Source organism: Staurois parvus, unplaced genomic scaffold (assembly GCF_062004578.1).
Source record: "Staurois parvus isolate SC_StPar_1 unplaced genomic scaffold, SC_StPar_1.0 ptg000442l, whole genome shotgun sequence".
NCBI lineage: Eukaryota > Metazoa > Chordata > Amphibia > Anura > Ranidae > Staurois > Staurois parvus.
This window is the reverse complement of record NW_028318238.1, coordinates 1,147,580-1,168,856: the sequence shown is the minus strand read 5'-3', so window position 1 is coordinate 1,168,856 and position 21,277 is coordinate 1,147,580. Positions and strand designations below refer to the sequence as shown.

At 41.3% G+C, this 21,277-nt stretch overlaps 1 protein-coding gene across 5 annotated transcripts in view; it reads right to left on the bottom strand.

Moving 5' to 3' along the window:
• Nucleotides 1–21,277, bottom strand: part of IFI35 (interferon induced protein 35) — a 138,548-nt gene that overhangs the window by 8,556 nt on the left and 108,715 nt on the right. For all 5 annotated transcript variants that reach the window (XM_089687975.1, XM_089687979.1, XM_089687976.1 and 2 more), the window contains 4 exons: nucleotides 20,010–20,148; nucleotides 17,545–17,651; nucleotides 7,360–7,546; nucleotides 2,869–2,975 (listed from right to left, as the gene is read on the bottom strand). In XM_089687975.1, the coding sequence (XP_089544101.1) occupies nucleotides 2,869–2,975; nucleotides 7,360–7,546; nucleotides 17,545–17,651; nucleotides 20,010–20,148 (540 nt within the window). The remainder of the gene's footprint in view (nucleotides 1–2,868; nucleotides 2,976–7,359; nucleotides 7,547–17,544; nucleotides 17,652–20,009; nucleotides 20,149–21,277) is intronic.

Here is a 21,277-nt window from a genome sequence, read left to right as displayed (position 1 = left end):
TTCAAAAGTTTGAGTCACTGCTTGGAACAAACATTCATTCATTCAGTTGGGTGTACACTAGTAGAATTTTGAGCAGAAATTCATATGAAAACTCTTAGGAAAATTAGTATAAACATTGCCAAAACATTTGAATGTTGTTTGAAAGATATTGTTTGCCTTTAACCAAAATCATAGCGGAAAAAGGATAGCAACGCAGTTAATAGTATAAAATTAATATAACACTGGAGGGCATCATCCCATAAATACTGCACAACAACCACAATAATTTAAGTGGAACTCCACCCAAAAAGGGAAGTTCTGATTGTTGGAATCCTTCCCTCTCCATTGCCACATTTGGCACTTTTTGGGGGGAGAGGGTACCTGGTTTTGACAAGTACCTGCTCCCACTTTCGGCTGGGTTTGCCACGGCGAACTCTGACCCCTCATCCTTCCCACCGCAGCCTTCTGGGACACATCACAGGTCCCAGAAGACTGCGGGACCAACCACAAAGTGTAGCACCACTTGCACATGTGCAGTAGGAAGCCGGCTGTGAATCCGAAAGGCTTCACTGCTGCTTTCTCTTAGTTAAGATGCCAGCACCCAAAGCAGATTAAGGAAATCGTCTCGGGTGCGGACATCGCCGAACACCAGGACATGTAAGTGTCCTTCTATTAAAAGTTAGCAGCTACAGTATTTGTAACTGCTGACTTTTATTTTATTTTTTTTCATACCAAACTCCACTTAAAGGAACTTTAAATATGTCCAACCAGTGGCATACACACACCCAATGGTGAGACAGTTATATTTGAGTTAAAACAGAGAATTTTATTTTTTTACATACAACAATTTAAAACCAATTACAAGATCCCCACTTAGATAGGGTCTTGGAAATCACAAACTATATTATAAGAGAAAGCTTAGTATACAAAGATCAGCTCTATTAGTCTACACCTTCCACAGAACTGCCACTTCATCAGGACAATGGATAAAGCTTTCTTATGCCGCTAACATAGGAGTGCGGTGATCCATCTGGAAGCTATCCATCTCATATCCCGTAAAGTAAGCAGTCACAAAAAAAGTATCTTTATACCTGTCTTTGTATGTCTGTCTTTCCATAAACCCAACAGTGGGAGGTTTTTTTTGTGATTGTATAGATGTGTTTAGTTACAGGTGTTTTCCTTTTTTTGACTGGTTGCTTTACTGGATATGAGATGGACAGCTTTTTATACATAATTTGTTAATCTATTTTATTTCTTCCAGATTTCGTCTATGTTGGTGGCATAAAAAAACTGTATTCATTGTCCTGATGAAGCACAAGTTCTGTGAAACGTGTAGATTGACAGAGCTGATCTTTCTCTTATAACCTTGTTTGCTTTTAACATTTGATTTTGGAATGAATGCACTTTACCAAAGGAAAACCACATACACTCTTAGAATTTAATGCATTTGAGAAACAATTTCCTATAGTCCTGCGCAGCCAGGCAACTTTCGTACTGACTTTCATTCAGGAGTCTGAAACCAGTCCTTGAGCGTTTTTGTGATTTTACTTAGGGGATTGTAACTTGGATAGGGTAAGGGGTGCACAGGATGCTCAATGGAACCGAGAAACCGAGGACAACTTCCTGAATTATGTACAATGGTTGCAGCAAATCAGCTTCTTCTGGAGAGCTAGTCAGCATCTCCTGTAGTACCACTCCAGACCCAAGATTTTCATTATCCAGTTGTTCTGGGTAAATCCCTGAGCAGGGGGATCCAGTACAGTTAGTGCAACAGTCCTGGGTAGCAGGCTAATCCAGCTTCCCACTAGAGTGCCTCCTCCCCTATCCGGCCCAAGGGGTGCAGGTCTACTCACTCAGTCCTTCTCCTGTGCGCTGGTGGGTCGGTGGCTGCTACCAGGCCTTTAAGCTATGCTGCTTCTTCCCTGCTACACAGGTGGTTCTCACTGAGGGGGCCGATTGAAGGTCTGAGCTTTCCTCCTTTCCTCCTTCCAAACTTTCCCCTACCAAGCTCCTCTTTCCAGCTTTCTCACTTCATCTTCCACCCGAACGCTCCTCATCCTGAGCAGTTTCTGCTACTCTTAAAGGTTGTCCTAGCCTCTTGCCAAGCCTGCTTTTGGGGATTGGCCAGGATACTCCAGGAGTACAGACAAGCCACTCCTCAGACCTAGCCACTGCTTCTAGACCTTTCTTCAAAGTTCTAGAGCAGGTGGAAATTCCAGAGGGCTGGTCTGCAGAGTCTCTCAACTCTGACCATAATTTAACCCCTGCTAGATATCACACCCAGGCTGCTATTCAGCCCTCCTTGCTAACAATTGGATTCTAGCTCCTCCTAGCTAACTAGGAGGGTGCTACATTGGTATTTCTTTCTCTGTGAGAAAAATGCACAGCAAATTCACATAAAACTGATTACAAGTTTTAAGTTAGATTAACAGTTTCAGTTTCGGGAGCACATGCTTATGGAAACAGCATTCTTTTAGAAAAGTTCATAGACAGTTGTCAAGCCCACATGGAATTACTTGGTATAGCATCCACTAGCTTACCACAACTGGGGCAGCATACTAGTTACATGGTTAGCACTTTTTGCTAAAAGCTCTAGGGTAGTTGGTTCAAATTCAAACCATGGCACTACCTGCCTGGTGTTTGCATGTTCTCCCTGTTCCTGCGTGGGTTTCCTCCAGGTACTCCGGTTTCCTCCCACACTCCAAAGACATGCTGGTAGGTCAATTGGCTCCTGTCTAATTTGGGAATAGTATGTGAATGTATGAATGTGAGTTAGGCACCCTGGATTGTACGCTCTTTGAGGGATAGGGACTGATGTGAACATACAATACATGTAAAAGTGCTGCACAAATTGACGGCGCTATATAAATAACTGTAATAAATAAATACCTTGTGGTCATGCAGGATGCCTTCTAAAGAAGGTGCTACACACACTTCATGATGAGACTCTCCAAAAGGTACATGAAAGAATTTTTTTTCCACCAGCTTTGAAGCAACTGTAATGCAGTAACACAGTTATATCAGAAACATACAGTATACTGTATTTCCTCACTCCCTATTGCACAGATAAAACAAAACCAGAGTAGAGTATGTGACTGAAGTGGAATTATAGGCAAAGTAAAAAATGACATATATGATGCAGTCTGTCTCTAGCATTAACACAGCAATTTAGTTATTACATGTTGACCCTGCCAGTGGATCACTTATTCTTCCACTTTCTTTAACAGGGTGACAACACTGTTCATTCTACAGTGAAAACACACAGCAACATTGTCACCCCGTGGACAGTGAATTCTTAAATGGACATTGAGTTTTAATGGATTTTAAGGTCCCTTGCATACGAGCATCATAATTTACTGATGTTTACTCAGGAACTTGTGATGCAAAGGGCAAAAAACTGTATGTAAAGACCTGAGTAATGTCGAGTATAAGCGAGTAAAGGTGTGTAAGCGTGTAAGGTATAGCAAAGTAAAATTCTTCTTCATTGGAAATATTGTGTCCCCTTGCATACAGTGTCACAAGTTCCTGAGTAAACATTAGTAAATTATGACACTTGCTGCACTCAAATGAAAAATTTTCTATTTTTGTTTTAGGCCCCATGTACACGGGACACTTCTGAACGATGGAAACTGACTGCTGTAAAACATAGGTTAAAAAACATCTGTTTAGCCACGTTTGCATACCGCGTTTATGTGCATTTATGAGCATTTGCGTTTAGAAGCGTTTTTTAAAGATAACCTCAGGAGACCTTCCAAAATGCCCAGAATGCACTGAAAAACAGTAAAAAATTAACTATCTCAGACATTTTGAGAGAAATAGAGAGAGCAGAAGCAGAGAGAGCAGTATGTGTTGAGATTAGATATTTTTTTGTGGTGTTTGGATGTGTTCCAGCTCATTTCTGTGCAGAAATTATTGCAGCAGTGTCTAACATATTTTCTTTCATGCAAAACCTCAAAGTATGGTGTACCAGGTCCATTTGAGTACCGGGAAAAAGATTTGCATGCATTTTTCACGATGAAAAAAGGCTCTGGACAGCATCTGGAAATGGAAGAGTAATAAAAAAATTGCAAACGCTTATAAATGCGGTTAGCCGCGTTTAGCCATGTTTACAAGGATTTAGCATTTGAAACGCTGATAAAATCTACTCCTGAACGCATAAATAAGACTGTAAACTCAACTGCCTGTAAGCGACTGTAAATGACGATGTGTACATGGACACATAGAAAAACATTAGGGTGAGTTCAGGGGCTACTGAAAAATACGCTGAACAGCTCCTAAACATGAGTTTGTCAGCTGCAGTGTACAGTTTCAAGAAAAAGTATGTGAACCCCTTGGGATTACGTGGAGTTTTGCATGAATTGGGCATAAAATCTGCTCTGAACGTCATCTAAGTCACAACAATAGAAGAACACAGTCTGCTGAACATAATACTACACAAACATTAGATGTTGCCATGGTTTAATTGCACATAACATGTAAACATTCACAGTGCAGGGAGGAAAAAGTATGTGAGGCCCTAGCTTAATGACTTCTCCCAGAGCTAATTGGAGCCAGGAGTGAGCCAACCTTGACTCCAATCAGTGTGATGATATTGGATGTGTTGCTGACAGCTGTCCTGCCCTTAAAAAACACACACCTGTTTTGAGTTTACTGGTTTCAAGAAGCACTGTCTGATGTGAACCATGCCTCGCAGAAAAGAGCTCTCAGAAGACCTACGATCAAGAATTGTTGACTTGCATGTAGCTGGAAAGGGTTACAAAAGTATCTCCAAAAGCCTTGATGTTCATGTGTCAACGGTAAGACAGACTGTCTACAAATGGAGAAAGTTTAGCACTGTTTCTACTCTCCCTAGGCGTGGTCATCCTGTAAAAATGACTGCAAGAGCACAGCGCAGAATGCTGCATAAGGTAAAGAAGAATCCCAGAGTGTCAGTGTCAGGAATGGACTCAGCACTGGTGGTGGGACTCGCCTGCCGTGTGGGCTGCAGTACCAGAGCTGACCAGCGGGTGCTCTCAGCACTGGTGGTGGAACTCACCTGCCGTGTGGGCTGCAGTACCAGAGCTGACCAGCGGGTGCTCTTAGCAGCCAGAAGCTCACAATCAGCCAAACCTGGGGCTGATTGTAGAAAGGTGTATATAAGGCATGACCAGGCCTGTGCTCTGGGCCTTGGTGTCTGTTTTCCCATGAGCCTCTGTACCCTGTGTTCCTGCTTCGTTGCTGACCCGGCTTGATCCTGATCTCTGTTGACCGTCTCCTGTTCTGACTACTGGCTCATCCCTGACTATTCTTCTGCCTACTCCTATGCTGTTTGACCTCCTGTTGCTGTACCTTGCTTGTGACCTGTTTACTCTTTGCCTGCTGCTCTGTACTGATCTGCCTCCACCGTTACCGACCCGGCTTGTCTGACCACGCTAACTACTCTGCCATCCATCCATCCTGCACAGATCCAGCCGTACCTGCACATACCTCTGGCGGATCCCCCTACCACTAGCAGGTGTACTCAGGGGCCGCGACCTGGTCTCAGTCCTGCGCCAAGTCCATCCCCACCACCAGGGGCTCTGGTGAAAAGGCAGACTGGGGCTTAGACTCCGCGCCCTGGGGAATCCTGCCCTGAGGACCGCTAGAGGTACCACCAGGCAGTCGTTACAGAACCCTACGGCCGGCCTGACCATTCCACCTCTCCAGCCCTGACTACGCCTGTGTTCCTGCACCTCCTAAGATTAGTGGAAGGTTAGTTTGTTCACTGTGCGTTTATATATATATCTGGGTGGCTAATAATAACCTGTATTGTATTGTACCTGAGACCTGCGTTTCCCTGTGTCAGTCCACACCTTTCTGGTCATTCCTTGATTCCTGACAGTCAGCTAAAGACCTACAGAAATCTCTGGCACATGCTAACATTTTTGTTGACACATCTACAATAAGGAAAACATTAAACAAGAATGGAGTACATGGGAGGACACCACGGAGGAAGCTATTGCTGTCCAAAAAGAATATTGCAGCACGTTTGAAGTTTGCAAAAGAGCACCTGGATGTTCCACAGCACTACTGGCAAAATATACTGTGGACAGATGAAACCAAGATTGAGTTGTTTGGGAAGAACACACAACACTATGTGTGGAGAAAAAAAGGCACATCACACCAACATCAAAACCTCATCCCCACTGTAAAACATGGCGGAGGGAGCATCATGGTTTGGGGCTGCTTTGCTGCCTCAGGGCCTGGACGGATTGCTGTCATTGATGGGAAAATGAATTCCAGAGTTTATCAAGACATTTTGCAGGAAAACGTATGACCATCTGTCCGCCAACTGAAGCTCCACAGAGGATGGGTGATGCAACAGGACAATGACCCAAAGCATACAAGTAATTCAATAAAACAATGGCTGCAACAGCACAGAATACGCCTTCTGGAGTGGCCCAGTCAGAGTCCTGACCTCAACTCCATTGAAATGCTGTGGCATGACCTTAAGAGAGCGATTCACACCAGACATCCCAAGAATATTGCTACACTGAAACAGTTTTGTGAAGTATTATGTTCAGCAGACTGTGTTCTTCTATTGTTGTGACTTAGATGACGTTCAGAGCAGATTTTATGCCCAATTCATGCAAAACTCCACGTAATCCCAAGGGGTTCACATACTTTTTCTTGCAACTGTACATGAGCCCTTAGGCCTCTTGCACACTGCAGCTTGAAAATGTAGCCCTTTATTTACAATGTGCCTTTACATACAAGCGTGTAAATAACTGCCGCATATTCTTCATAAAAATGTTTTTAAAAAACATCTGCATTTTTGGTCAGTAATTTACACTACCAGCATGCAAATGCACGCAAATACGCATATATGAGCATAAAAGAGAAAAGGGATGGGGAGAAAAGCGCCAGCATGGCACCTTGAGGCTGACAGCCATCACTGTAGTAGATTGGGCTACCGCCAAGTCTCCTGTAAAAAGGGAGAGTGGGGAGAATAGCTGCTGCAGACAGGTACAGGGTTGGGTCAAGCTTGGGATCAGGTGTTTAAGGAGAGGCTGATGGGAGCAACATTTAAAAGGTTTTTTTACCTTAATGCAGAGAATGCATTAGGGTAAAAAAAAACAAAAAACTTTAGAACCACCTTTAGATTCTTTTTATAGAGCATGCCTAAAAATAACATCCTTTTAGATGAATTGGAGCTGTCAGGTCGGTTCTGTTTATGAAAGTGATATGACCTGGTGCATTTTTACCTTCACTCATAGAAAGTATGGTCAGCATTTTCTCACTGATGAAAGGGAATTTATCTCCTCTCACTGAGCTGTAAACATGGCAGTGAAAACAGAAATTATAATACCAAATTCAAAGGACAGTTCTTCATGGCAGGTTGGCTTGAAAAAAAGATCATACCTTCTTTATCTATGAAAGTGAGGATGGCACTTCTGCAGTCATCTAAGAACTCTCTTTTTTCCACCTCTCCGCCGCCATTCTTAGTCTTCCCAAAAAATATCTCTAGTTTATCCATGATGATTTCTTGTGAGATGTCAGAGGGTAGATTATAAACAAGGATCTTTTGTGGACTTAAATTCATCTCCATCTGTATATTACATAAAATCAAGTCGTTTTGTCAAATTATCTCTCCAGAAACTGTTTATTTGCCAGACTTATAAAGCACTGAAGCACCCAAAGCTTTCTATTATCGTTGCTTGATAGCAATGCCAGCCGTGAGGTCCCTACGTATGATTTACTACTCCGACAGCTCTGACTTTTCTCTGAGTATGCAATACATTTTATGCTATTTTAAAGACCAACTCCAGTCAAAATCTTTTTTGTATTTTAGTTTTGGGGAAAAAGGGGAAGGTATAATACCTTGGGAATATGCAGAAGAGTTGTTGGCAGCCAATGACAACGTGGAACCAGTACTTGGGGACCTAGTAGAGATAGAGCCAGCTATACTTAATGAAGAAGTAGTATGGGCACTGAAGAAGCTACCAAACAACAAAGCTCCTGGAATTGACTATATTCCAGCTGAATTGCTAAGACCCATTCCATCAATAGTGATAAAAGAAATCTGCCAGAAAATCTGGGAGACTATGAAGTGGCCAAAAGAGTGGAAAAGATCAGTTTTTATTCCTCTACCAAAGAAAGGTGATTCAAGAGACTGCAATAATTACGGCACAATTGCATTGATTGAAAAATTATTCAACGGCACCTAAGACCAGTCATTGAAAGAGAATTACCTGACTCACAAGCTGGTTTCCAAAAGGGGTCGAGGTACACGTGATCAGATTGCTAATCTACGTTGGATTATGGAAAAATGTAATGAATATCAAAAAAGCATCTACATGTGTTTCATTGATTACACCAAGGCATTCGACTGTGTTGTACATGACAAGCTATGGAAAGCATTGCAAGAAATGGGAGTGCCAATGCATCTTGTACAGTTAATAAGGTCACTTTATATCAACCAAGAAGCTACTGTTCGGACACAATATGGAGACACTGAGTGGTTTAAAATTGGAAAAGGTGTACGACAAGGTTGTATTCTCTCCCCTTTTCTTTTCAATCTGTATGCAGAGGTCATCATCAGGAAACTAGATCTAGAAGAATCTGAAATTGGAGTGAAGATAGGTGGTAGGAATATTAATAACCTTCGATATGCTGATGATACAACTTTACTGGCAGAAACAGAAGAGGACCTGAAACACCTGATAGCAAAAACACAGGAGGAGAGTGCAAAAATGAGACTCCGTCTTAACATCAAAAAAACAAAGATCATGACAACATCTAAAACTTGAACAACCAAAATATACAATGATGAAGAGGAAATAGAATGTGTTCAGGATTTCTGTTTTCTGGGATGTATGATAAACCAAACAGGAGATTGCGCTTCTGAAATTAAAAAACGGATCGCATTAGTGCTAAGTATGCAAAAATTGTTGAAAAGTAAGGATATCAGCCTCATCACCAAATGTAAACTGGTAAACACGATAGTTTTCCCTATAACAACGTACGGGTGTGAAAGCTGGGTTATGAAAAGAGCTGATAGAAAGAAGATCGATGCATTCGAATTATGGTGCTGGAGAAGGCTATTGAGGATACCCTGGACAGCAAAGATTACCAACAGAGAGGTTTTAGAGCGAGTTAAACCAGGAATAACTTTAGAAGGGAAAATAGTCAAATTACAGCTGACTTATTTTGGGCATGTGATACGATCTGATTCCTTAGAGAAGGCAACATTACTTGGTATGGTCAGTGGGGGGAGAAAAAGAGGAAGGCTGAAAACACGCTGGTTGGATGTTATAAAATTGAACAGTGGCCTAAGCATGTATCAGCTAATAAGAAAGGTGCAAGACCGGAAAGTGTGGAGAGTGACAGCCCATGAAATCACCAAGAGTCGGACACGAACGAATGGATAGAGAGAGAGATAATACCTCTGTCAAGGTTTAATTGTGGTCTGTGTTCAAATTTGGGAGAGAAGGAAGTGATGAAAACACTTGAATGGGAACACAGGCTGCAACAAAAAGCATTTTTTTCTGTAAAATGGTGAAGTTTTGGAACCTCTGTTGGGTTACTATTATTGTCTGTGACTTTCTTACCCACTGATGACAACTCCCTACATTTCTTGTCCCAGTATCACAGGCTGTCAAAGAGACAGAAAGTGAGGCAAACGCTTTAGAAATCTGACATAAGCATTCACTTTTTTTAAACCTATCTAAATTAAAAAAAAAAAAAGTTTGGACTGGAGTTTGGCTTTACTGAGTGGGTAGGTGGAAGCAGGCCTGATGAAACCATGCACATTTTGATTTGATGATCTAACAAAGTTTCTAAATTTTGCTTGTATTGAAGTGTACTTATCAGTTTTTTTTTTTTATCTACAGTAGCCTTTAAGGTCAACTTGAACATTTTTCTGGGGTTTTAACGTGTGGTTGAAGGTGGCATACAATGGAGGATCACTGAGGTCAGTTAACTCTGAAGCCGACCGTTCACCCACATCCAACGGCTGCCACCATGTGTTTTATCAGAAACACACCATTCATAGTGTCTGCTGTATCATGTGTGACTTCTAAGAAAAAGATGTAATACACATTGTCACACCAGACAAGAATATGACAGAGGTTAAAATACAGTATCACCCACTCCACACCTTTTGGATGAAAGATTGTTACGGAGACATAACCGTCTTCTACTCATAGACATACACCTTCCCTAGCCAACTCAACCCTATAGGATGCTTGCGCTAGCAGCCACCTTTACATATTCTTGGAAAAAAGAATTTGATCACTCCATCACACAAAACTGAATCCAATGCATCCTTCACTTAGCACGCAAAGCATCAATATCCAAGAAAATTTAGGAAGCGGGTTATAAGCACCCTACATGATTGTATACTGATAAATACACTGTATATGATGTATCCCCATCATCAGCATTATGTTGGAGCTGCAAAACACACAGGGGACATGCTTCTCACCACTTTCTGCTCCTCAGTTCAGGCACTGTGCTATAAACTAAAGCCAGCCACACATGGATCAAAATTTGGCCAGTTCAGCAGGAATCAGGCGAATTTTGATCGATGTATGGGTAGGAAGGTTGCACAGAACTTGACGGCACAGTTATGTGCTGGACTTTACCCTCCGTGTGCCATACCCCTCTGAGCCTGGATCACTACTGTATGATGGACTTAACCTCTGCTGTGCCATACCCTCCTGTGCCCGTATCACTGCTGTGTACTAGACTTAATCCCTGCTGTACCATACAATAGGTCACTATGTGCTTTCCCCTTTAGGTGGTCTCAGCTGTCTCCTTGAGATATCTCCAGGTTTACATCAGTCCAGGCATTATAACACAATACTCATCCTGTAGCATCTCAGCTCAAAAAGATTAAAAGACCATCATCATGCAATACATTGCCCCCTGGCCTTCAGTATCGACTCTGAAAGTCACTCCATCCGGTAACTTTCGAGTATGTGCGATAAAGTCACTTTCTCCCCTCTGATATGTTTCATCTCTGCACTGTTTACCTTTGAGGAATTCACATAGTGCAGTGATGAAATGCACAAGGGCAGAGCCAGGGGCGTCATTGCACATACCCAGAAGTATCCGGAGAGAGTGCTAGATGGTTTTTAAGTGTATGTTTTTCTTTAGGTTGAAATAGATGGACATATGTCTTTTTTCAGCCTATGTAAATATTATACTATGGTAACCTATTCATATATTTCGATCAATGCTTGTTAAAAACTTTAATGCAATCAAACTGGTGTTTTGGATTTAGTGGCCACTTAATTAGTGACCATTCGTGTGTCCACTCCCACAACCACTTTTTACATTGTATTTTTAAACCAATACCCACTTAGCCCTGACATAAAGCAAAACTGCATATCCACTTTCTGCAATTATGAAAAGAAAATGTATATGAAGTGTTATTGAAATACAGGCATGAATTCATTGCATTTTATTTAAGCAAAAGAAAATCAAACTCTTATAATTTGTCCATAACTTGAACCAGTGGTCTCCAAACTGTGGCCCTTTGCTTGCCTTTATCAGGCCCTTGGGGCACTCTTCCACCACTGACACAAGGCACAAATACCTTCTAATGACACCAACAACAGGGTATGATTACTGGTACTGATACCAACAATAGGGCACTATTCCTACCAATGACACCAATGTTATGGAACTATTCTTCCCACTGACACCAATGATGGGGCACTATTCCTCCCACTGACACCTATGGTATGGAACTATTCTTCCTACTGAAACCAATGATGGGGCACTATTCCTTTCCCTGATACCAACAATGAAGCACTAATCCTTTTCCTGATCCCAATGATGGGGCACTATTTATTTTTTCCCCTACTACCAACAGTGTATCACTATTCCTTCCATCAATACCAATGATGAGGCATTGTTTATTCCCATTGATGGGGCATTTTCTATTCACACTGGCCACCGTCCAGCCCCCTCAAAGTCTGAAGGACAGTAAACTGGCCCTTTGTTCAGAAAGTTTGGAAACCCCTGACTTATAACATTGCAGATAAATGTTGATCTTGGTGCAGTTGTTGCTTTCCCTGCTTTGCTCTAGTGTCTGTTAGCATGAAGCACAGTAGCTAGTGTGGAAAGAGTCCTAGGTCTCAGTCCTAGAAAATAAAAATGGCATTATGGACTGGACTTGTTGTTTGAGGACTTGTTATCATTGCTGATACAATTATATTAATAGTTACTGCCTAAGGGCTAGTTCATACGAGATGCAATCCAGTGAGTTTTTTTTCTGCATTAAAAATGCATGCACGGTTTTTTCCATGTATTCCAATTTCCCTAGTTCACGCCGATGCAGTCAGTTCCAGTTTCGGGTGCAGAAAAAAAAGTAGAACATGCTGTTTTTTTTTCTGCACAGAACCATACTGGAACTGCATCAAAACTGCATCAAAACTGCACCGGAACTACGTGTGGTGTCAACTGTAAGCAAAAAAGTATCCGGAATGTATCCAGAGTGCGTTTTTGCAGTGTGAACTGGCCCTTAATGTTCACTTTTCTTTAACATTTTTACATGTGTAAGTGTTTATGGTCCTCCAAAGTCCTGTATTCTCTCTTACTCCCCCTATAGATGTAAAGAATTCAGGGAAATACAGTCAAGTGCTGTATGTAACTATATAGAAAAATGGGAAAGCACGAGAAAGGAGTATCATACAATTAACTAGTGTCCCTCGTTAATAATCTTTACTTGACACTTGGTCTCTGGTTTTGCAGTGGTGCTCATTTGATATAATGCACATTTTATGTTTGCAGCGCCTTTTTTATTGTTATTTTGTGTTACAATAGTGATCACAAATGTAAATGGGTAACAAGGATGTTAAGTGAGTTTTCTTTATAGAGAATTTATACCCAATTTTTGGTGATAATTTATGAATATGCAAATTCAACATTTCACCTGATATGTGCCTGCTGTACCATGTACTTGAATGAAAAAGTATCCGTTTTTTTTTTATTGCTTCCTTTGTGTGAAATCCCTGGTGTTCCTGCCAGTCCCTCTGCTTTCTTTTTTATTTAAACGTTTTTATTGCCATATGCAAACAAATACATATCCAAATATGCATACATGTCAAAAGACATTAGCAATCCATCAAACAGTAGGAATGTTACATTCTTCCAAGATTTATGACATATCTATCATACATCCAACCACTGTATGGAAATACCGATATAAACATATCAAAGTTAAACATGTGGTAATTAGTATCACATTTACATAAAAGCTTTTATTACATTTGTAAACATGAACCCATTAAGCAAAGAACCCTCTGTTTTCTTACTAAGAACTGACCACACTAAGCAGGAGAACACGCACCGTGGTCAGTTCTCTAACTATGTTGGGAACTCAGCCTGTTCTTCCCCAATGATCAGACTTCTGCGGACACGCCCCCTGCAAAGCCTTTCACTGGGATGTTTAGTGTTCTGCTCTTTCTTCTACCCCAGCTCTTATGCAGTTGAAAACAGAGGGTATATATTCACAAAAAAAAAGTATGTATTTTTTTTATGTCTATACACAAATGTTTTGCCTTTCATTTCTATTTTATAATGAATGGGCTGTTTTACAAGCTGAGGGTTTACAATCACTTTAAATTGTCTTAAAAATTGTGTGACTATGACAAGTTTTATTTGTTTAGAGTGTGCATGCAGTTAATGACAATATATTGACCTGTCTAAACAGAAGTTGTCTGTTACCTTGTGGTTCCAGAACATACAGTGCCTTGCAAAAGTATTCATACCCCTTAAAATTTTCCACATTTTGTCATGTTACAACCAAAAACGTAATTTTATTTTATTGGGATTTTATGTGATAGACCAACACAAAGTGGCACAAAATTGTGAAGTGGAAGGAAAATGATATATTGTTTTCAACATTTTTTACAAATAAATATCTGAAAAGTAAGGCATGCATTTGTATTCAGCCCCCTTTACTCTAATACCCCTAACAAAAATCTAGTGAAACCAATTGCCTTCAGAAGTCACCTAATTAGCCACTTGCCCTCCAGAGAATTTACCCCACTTCCTGACCAGGCTATTTTTTGTGTTACAGCGCTGCGTTACTTTAACTGGCAAATGCATGGCCATACACCCAAATGAAATTTATGTCCCTTTTTTCCCCACGAATTGAGCTTTCTTTCGGTGGTATTTGATCGCCTGTGCATTTTGTATTTTTTGCGCTATTAAAAAAAAAAAGGATGACAATTTTGAGAAACAAAAAACAATATTTTGGACTTATTGCTATTAAACATGTCCAGTAAAAAAATTTTAAAAATTAAAATTCGTCCTAAATTTAGGCCAAAATGTATTTTGCTACATGTCTTTACTAAAAAAAAAATCCCAATACGTGTAAATTAATTGGTTTACGTGAAAGTTATAGTGTTTACAAATGGCATTATAGATACTGGGATTTTTTCTTTTGTTTTCTTTTTACTAGTAATGGCGGCGATCAGCAACTTATAGCAGGACTGCAGCAGGCATTCTGACACTGGGGGGAACAGACATCCCCAGTGACACCAATACAGTCATCAGTGCTAAAAAAAAAGCACTGACACTGTACTAATGGCACTGGACAGGAAGGGGTTAATATGAGGGCGATCAAAGGGTTAACTGTGTGCTGGGTGTGTTTTACTATGGGGCTGTGTCCCTGTGCTTCACTGTAAGCACACTGCTTTGGATGTCTGTGTTGTGTACAGCCATCCAAAGCAGTGTGCATGAGCTGACAGGGAGGAGAACTGTTTTGTTTACAGTGATTGACAGCCATGGCTGCAAATGTCGGCACGCGCCCCCCTACCCAGAAATGCAAAATCACGTATATATACTTGATTTTATGCACCCGTGCCGTCCTGTAGTAGTACTTCTGCTATAGGGCGGTCGGGAATCAGTTAGTAAATAGAGTCCACCTGTGTGTAATGTAATCTCAGTATAAATACAGCTGTTCTGTGAAGCCCTTAGTGTTGGGCATGATGTTCGAGTTGAACATAAGTTCTACTCGAACATTGGCCGTTTGTGTGTTTGGCGAACACATGGTAAGGATTTGCCTGCTGCGCCCCACAACGCACTGCGCCATGACAGTGCATGGTGATTGGCCAAAGCAATGCACCTGACCACTAGTGACGTCATCACAGTATTTAAGAACTGTCAGCTGTCAGATGGCCGGGAGCCATCGGTGGTGGTGGTGGGCATCGTGATTGACGTTGGATCTCTTCAAAGACAGTCTTCTGTAATTTTTTACACTACACTTTTTTTTTTGTAAATGAGGTTGCCAGGATCTTGATATAGGGGGGCTTCCAGATTCCGATAAGCCCTTTGCCCCCACATCCACAGGACATGGTTGTGGGGAAGAGGCCCTTGTCCCCATTAACATGGGGACAAGCTGCTTTGGGGGGAGCCCCCCTGCCCCAAATCACACCACCTATGTTGAGGGCATGTGTCCTGGTATGGTGCAGGAGGAGGGGGTGCCCGCTCATCCCCTCCTTTCCTTACCTGCCAGGCTGCAAGGTAAGGGTCTGGTATAGATTTTTTTTTGGGGGGCCTCCACACCATTTTTAAAAAAAATTCTGATGTTGGGGTTCCCCTCAAAATTCATACCAGACCTGAATGGGACCCCGTGCATTATTTTAAACTTTTTTCAATTGCCGGGCATTGCTAGCAGTTCTTTTTACATTCAGCTGTTAGTGGGGAACCCCGCTGACAGCTGAAACATGAAATAATGTTTTCACTACTAAAATACCGCATTACTTAATATTATAACTCATGCGGTATTTTAGTAGCTGTACGGTATCTTACCACATACTCAGATGTGGTAAAATACTGCTTAGTAAATTGTGCGACCGCGAACCAAACAGGGGGGTGTTTGGCTCATCCCTAGCAGCCCTCAGAGGTTTGTTAGAGAACATTAGTGAGCAAACAGCATCATGAAGGCCAAGGAACACACCAGACACGTCTGGGATAAAGTTGTGGAGAAGTTTAAAGCAGGGTTAGGTTTTAAAAAAAAAAATTCCAAGCTTTGAACACCTCAATCCATCTTCCGAAAATGGAAAGAGTATGGTAGAACTTCAAACCTACCAAGACATGGCCATCCACCTAAACTGACAGGCCGTGCATGGAGAGCATTAATCAGAGAAGCAGCTAAGAGGCACATGGTAACTCTGGAGGAGCTCAGGTAGGACAATCTGTCCACAGGACAACTATTAGTCGTGCACTCCACGAATCTGACCTCTATGGAAGAGTGACAAGAAGAAGCCATTGTTGAAAGAAAACCAAAAGACGTCCCGTTTTCAGTTTGCGAGAAGCCATGTGGGGGACACAGCAAACATGTGGAAGAAGGTGCTCTGGTCAGATGAGACCAAAATTTTACTTTTTGGTCTAAAAGAAAAATGCTATGTGTGGTGGAAAATTAACATTGCACATCACCCTGAACACATCATCCCCACTGTGAACCATGGTGGTGGCAGCATCATGTGGTGGGGATGCTTTTCTTCAGCACAGACAGGGAAGCTGGTCAGAGTTGATGGAAAGATGGATGAAGCCAAATACAGGGCAATCTTAGAAGAAAACTTGTTAGAGTCTGCGAAAGACTGAGGTTCACCTTCCTGGAGGACAATGACCCTAAACATACAACCAGAGCTACAATGAAATGGTTTAGATCACCACATATTCATGTGTTAGAATTGCCCAGAAGCCCAGACCTAAATCCAATTGCCAATCTGTGGCAAGACTTGAAAATTGCTGTTCACAGACGTTCTCCATCCAATCTGACAGAGCTTGAGCTATTTTGCAAAGAAGAATGGGCAGAATTTTCACTCTCTAGATGTGCAAAGCTGATAGAGACATCCCAAAAAGACTTGCAGCTGTAATTGCAGAGAAAGGTGGTTCTACAAAGTATTGACTCTGCGGGGCTGAATACAAATGCACACCACACTTTTCACATATTTATTTGTAAAAAATGTTGAAAACCATTTATCATTCTCCTTCCACTTCACAATTATGTGCCACTTTGTGTTGGTCTATCACATAAAATCCCAATAAAATAAATTTACGTTTTTGGCTGTAACATGACAAAATGTGAACAATTTCAAGTGGTATGAATACTTTTTCAAGGCACTGTACCTTTTATATGAAGATATGAGGTATTGTACTACACGTTAGCTACTCGTAAGTGCAAGAAAATTAAGTAATTAACCCCTTCCCGCCGGCGCCTCCTGGCCCTTTAAGAGTTTCAGAAGCCGGGAGGCGGGGCAGGCGGGGCGTGGTTTAAGGATCATGTGACCGCCGTGACGCGTCATCACAGCGGTCACATGATCGGGAAAGGTCCCGATCAAAAGAGCAGACCGGGACCTTTCTGTGAGTGCCGGACATGTGTGCTGGGAGCGCGCAGGGCGCATGCTCTCAGCACATATGCTTTTTCTTACCTGAACGCAAATGTGCGGCCGCTCGGCGTCTAGGCCCAGACGCCGGAAGGCCTCACATTTGTGTGCGGTCGGCGTAAAGGGGTTAAGTAAAACTTGCCTTGCAAGTTATTGCAAGATTTCCTTCTTTTTAAAACCATTGGTATTTTTTACTTACACAAAGATGTTCTAGTACAGAAAGGTCTACAGCTTCCGCCTTCACATTCACCCAACATTCCTCAACATTTACTTTGTGATGATTGGCTGAAATAATTTGTGCAGCAACTGTAAAAAAATAAAGTGTTACACTTACATTAATAAGATGAATGTTTTGGTGTTTTCATGCAATTATTGGACAATGTATCAAATAAAAATTATGGTAACAAACATTGGATAGAAAATTCAAAGAAGCTTGATCTGGCAAGGTGGAGGATGTGTATTGATCTCGAAACGATATATCCCCACTTCTGAAAGTGTTTCAGAAAAGAATCTGCACAACTTGGCCATCATTCTTTAGATTGTTCACTGTACACTGAAATAAATGATACTGATCTAACTACTTGAAGACAAGTCAGAATGTTACAAGGCGCATTGATTTACCATTACTGTTGGTAAACCCTATATTAAGTTTCTTAGCATGGTGCCTTGTACTCAGTATAAAGTAAAAAATGCCCTACCTTTGAGAGCTGGTAGGAGACACTTTTCACAGCTGTTTGTTCTCAAACCCAGCTGTCACTAATGACTGCAATCCAATCAAAGTGGTTCCCAGTCATATGATCACTATTTCAGCTATGAAATCCTGATCACATGCAGGCTGGTGGCTAGAGTGACAAAACAAACCTTAAAGTGGTCTTAAAGTGGTAGTAAAGTCCCTTTCTTTATAATAAAGCTTACCTGTAGGTACAGTAAATATCTCCTAAACGTCCATTGAGAGAGCCATGCTGTGGCCGACACTCGTCATCACGGTTCACTCAGTCAAACGGCCGCAGCCCAGAAACCCAGAAGACCAGGTGAATATGCAAGCCCCAGGGAGCCATGACAGTGCTCCGCTGGAGGGCTTCATTTTTAGGGAAATCTTTCATAATGTGCTAGTATGCGATGCCCTTAACTTGCAGGGAGATTTTTTTTGTTTTTCTTTTTTGCGGTTTACTACTGCTTTAAGCTTTCAAATGTCACTGCAGCTGGAAAGTGGCAGGGTGCAGGTTGCAAGGGTAGGGAGATGGGATGATGTTCATGTCCTCCATGTTTCCCAATTAACTCGTTAGGCGCCAAGTCTGGGAAACATAGGAGTCCAACTCCTGGGTTGGGCTCTTCTGAGCTATGCTAGGCACCTGAGACAGGATCACTCTGCTTCACACACATGGTGTACCTTTACTTGGTGCTGTCTTCACCAATGTCCTGGGACAAAGCTGAGGTTGCCTTCAGAGAATACTCAAACTTGTTGAGTTGAGATGACTGATACACCATGTACACTTGCACAACAGCTGTTTTTCAGTTACTCTCGGGTCCCCATGTAAATGTACATCTTTCCATTGTAGCTTGCAATTAGGCGGGTCGTGTTGAACACCGATCACAGCCGGCTGCCCAGCATTTCCTACTACCGGTCCCAGTAGCAGCATGGTAACCTCATGTATAACTTGCATTAGAATGACTCATAACATGCTGACTCTTCATACCCCATGTGCTAGTGACCCAAGCTGTAGACTAAGTGCAAAGCTGTTACTTGTATCACATCCCTTTGAGTAACTTCAAATCAGGTAAAAGGAAACGTTTCAATGCTTTACTGAATAAAGTGTAGACAGTACAGAGTCCAACATGACACAGCCTTTTCCTAAATCCCTAATCCTACTCAGGCTCATGTGCTCTCCCAGCATACCTGCAAAGGTGGAGTTCATGTAATTACATTGTCCATCTGAGGCATTCTCCAGCCACTGGTGTCTTCAGGGCAAACCCCAAGTTCTGACTACTTTACATTCAGGTAGTAGAGAGCGACATTCTTGTACGCTTCCCAGATGCAACTCTCTGGTTTTTTCCTTTACGGGGTTCTTTCTTACGAGCTCTGAGCTCTCAGTTCCCCTCGGGGAATCTCTCTTCTGAACCACTATCCTTCTTATATCACAGGCTCAGTGGGTTGGAATTAACGAGAACCAGCCAAAAACTAAAGAACATGGAAGCCATTAACCCCTAACCCTCCCATTCAGAGCAGCACCTAACTAATTTCAACCTGCATCTGTACAATACTGTAATTACCATATACAATTACAGTATTAAAACACAGTGTGCTAAATAAAAATCCTATATGGCCTTAGAAAAGTATAAAAAGTATTGATGTATGCAAATTAACCAGAGAATTATTGTAAGTTACCTCACGAATACTGATGTTTCTAAATTTGGACTGGAAATCTAAGGATCACTAACTCTGGTCGATTAAAGAGTTAAAAACTGTTTACAAGAATAATTTTCTACTTTATACAAAATTTATTTTTTTTATTACATTTTTTTTTTGTCATTTTTTACATGACAGTCACATGCTCTATTATGTATGTACTGTATGTATTTTTCCACCACTTTGACTAGAACAGCTTCCTCTGCATCTACCATGTTCTATTCATACTACTTAAAAGGTACTCTGCTCAAACCTACCAGATGGTTTTTGAAAGGTGATCAGTGCTGAACCTCCATTAACAGGATATTTTATTTGATGCTTGACATTCAAACTGCTCATGTTGTTACCTAAATTCCCCTTGAAGGCCATTTTCTTTTCCATTCCAGTTGAGCAAATCTGCAGAAAATTATAAGAATTATATAATAATCCGTTTTATATAAGCCACATGCTTTAAAAGATAATAATGCAAACACTTTATTCGTGACCTGGAATTAACCACTTAAAGGCCTACTTTTTTGCCTTTTTTGATAAAATCTGTATTTTTTGCTAGAAAATTACTTAAAACCTCCAAACATTATATAATTTTTTTAAACAGAGACCCAGGAGAAAATGGTAGGTGTTACAATTTTTAATGTCACATAGTATTTGCACAGCAGTTTTTCAAATGCAATTTTTTGGGAAAACAAATTACAAAAACACATTATAATACCCAATTGTTTGGTAAAATATGATGTTACACAAAGTAAATAGATAAGAAAAATGTTGCGCACACCCATGCAACAGTGACAAACTATGTGCATTTTGTTCCACAGGGGGATAATAAAATGCTAGGAACAGAGGAGACATAGTGGGGTTTATTTACTAAAGCTGGAGAGTCCAAAATCAGACTCCCTTCTGCATAGAAACCAATCAGCTTCTAACCTCAGCTTGTTCAATGAAGCTTTGGCAATGAAACCTGGAAGCTGATTGGTTTCTATGCACAAGGGAGTCTGATTTTGGACTCTCCAGCTTTAGTAAATAAACCCCAGTGGGTCTAATAGACCCCTCATGTCTTCATAAGAGCCCGTCATTATTATCACTGCCCCTGTGATAGTAGCTAAAAGAAAAAAATGTCAAAATGTATATACTGTATACCGAGGTTGGACAAAAATATGGAAAGACTAAGTGAGTTGCAGGTGTGAAAGTGACAACATGTTTCGCATTGAAAGCAGAAGTGGTGTAACATTCGTTTGCTTCCGCTGTGTGATGAGACACCTAGCTAACAGGTGAGAGGCCTCACTTTTGTCATTCACTGCGTGCGCTGTTAGTAATACGGAGTCACGTCAGAGCTTACTGAGCTTCAAAGAAGGCAAATTGTTGGTGCCCACTTAGCTGGTGCGTCTGTGACTAAAATTGTCAATATATTTGCCGTGTTGTGAGGTACAGCATCAGAGGTTATGACGGCATATACAGTTTCTGGGAAAACATCATCTGATAAGTATAGGCACTGTCAACAAAGTCAACTGACCAAAAGAGACAAAAGGAC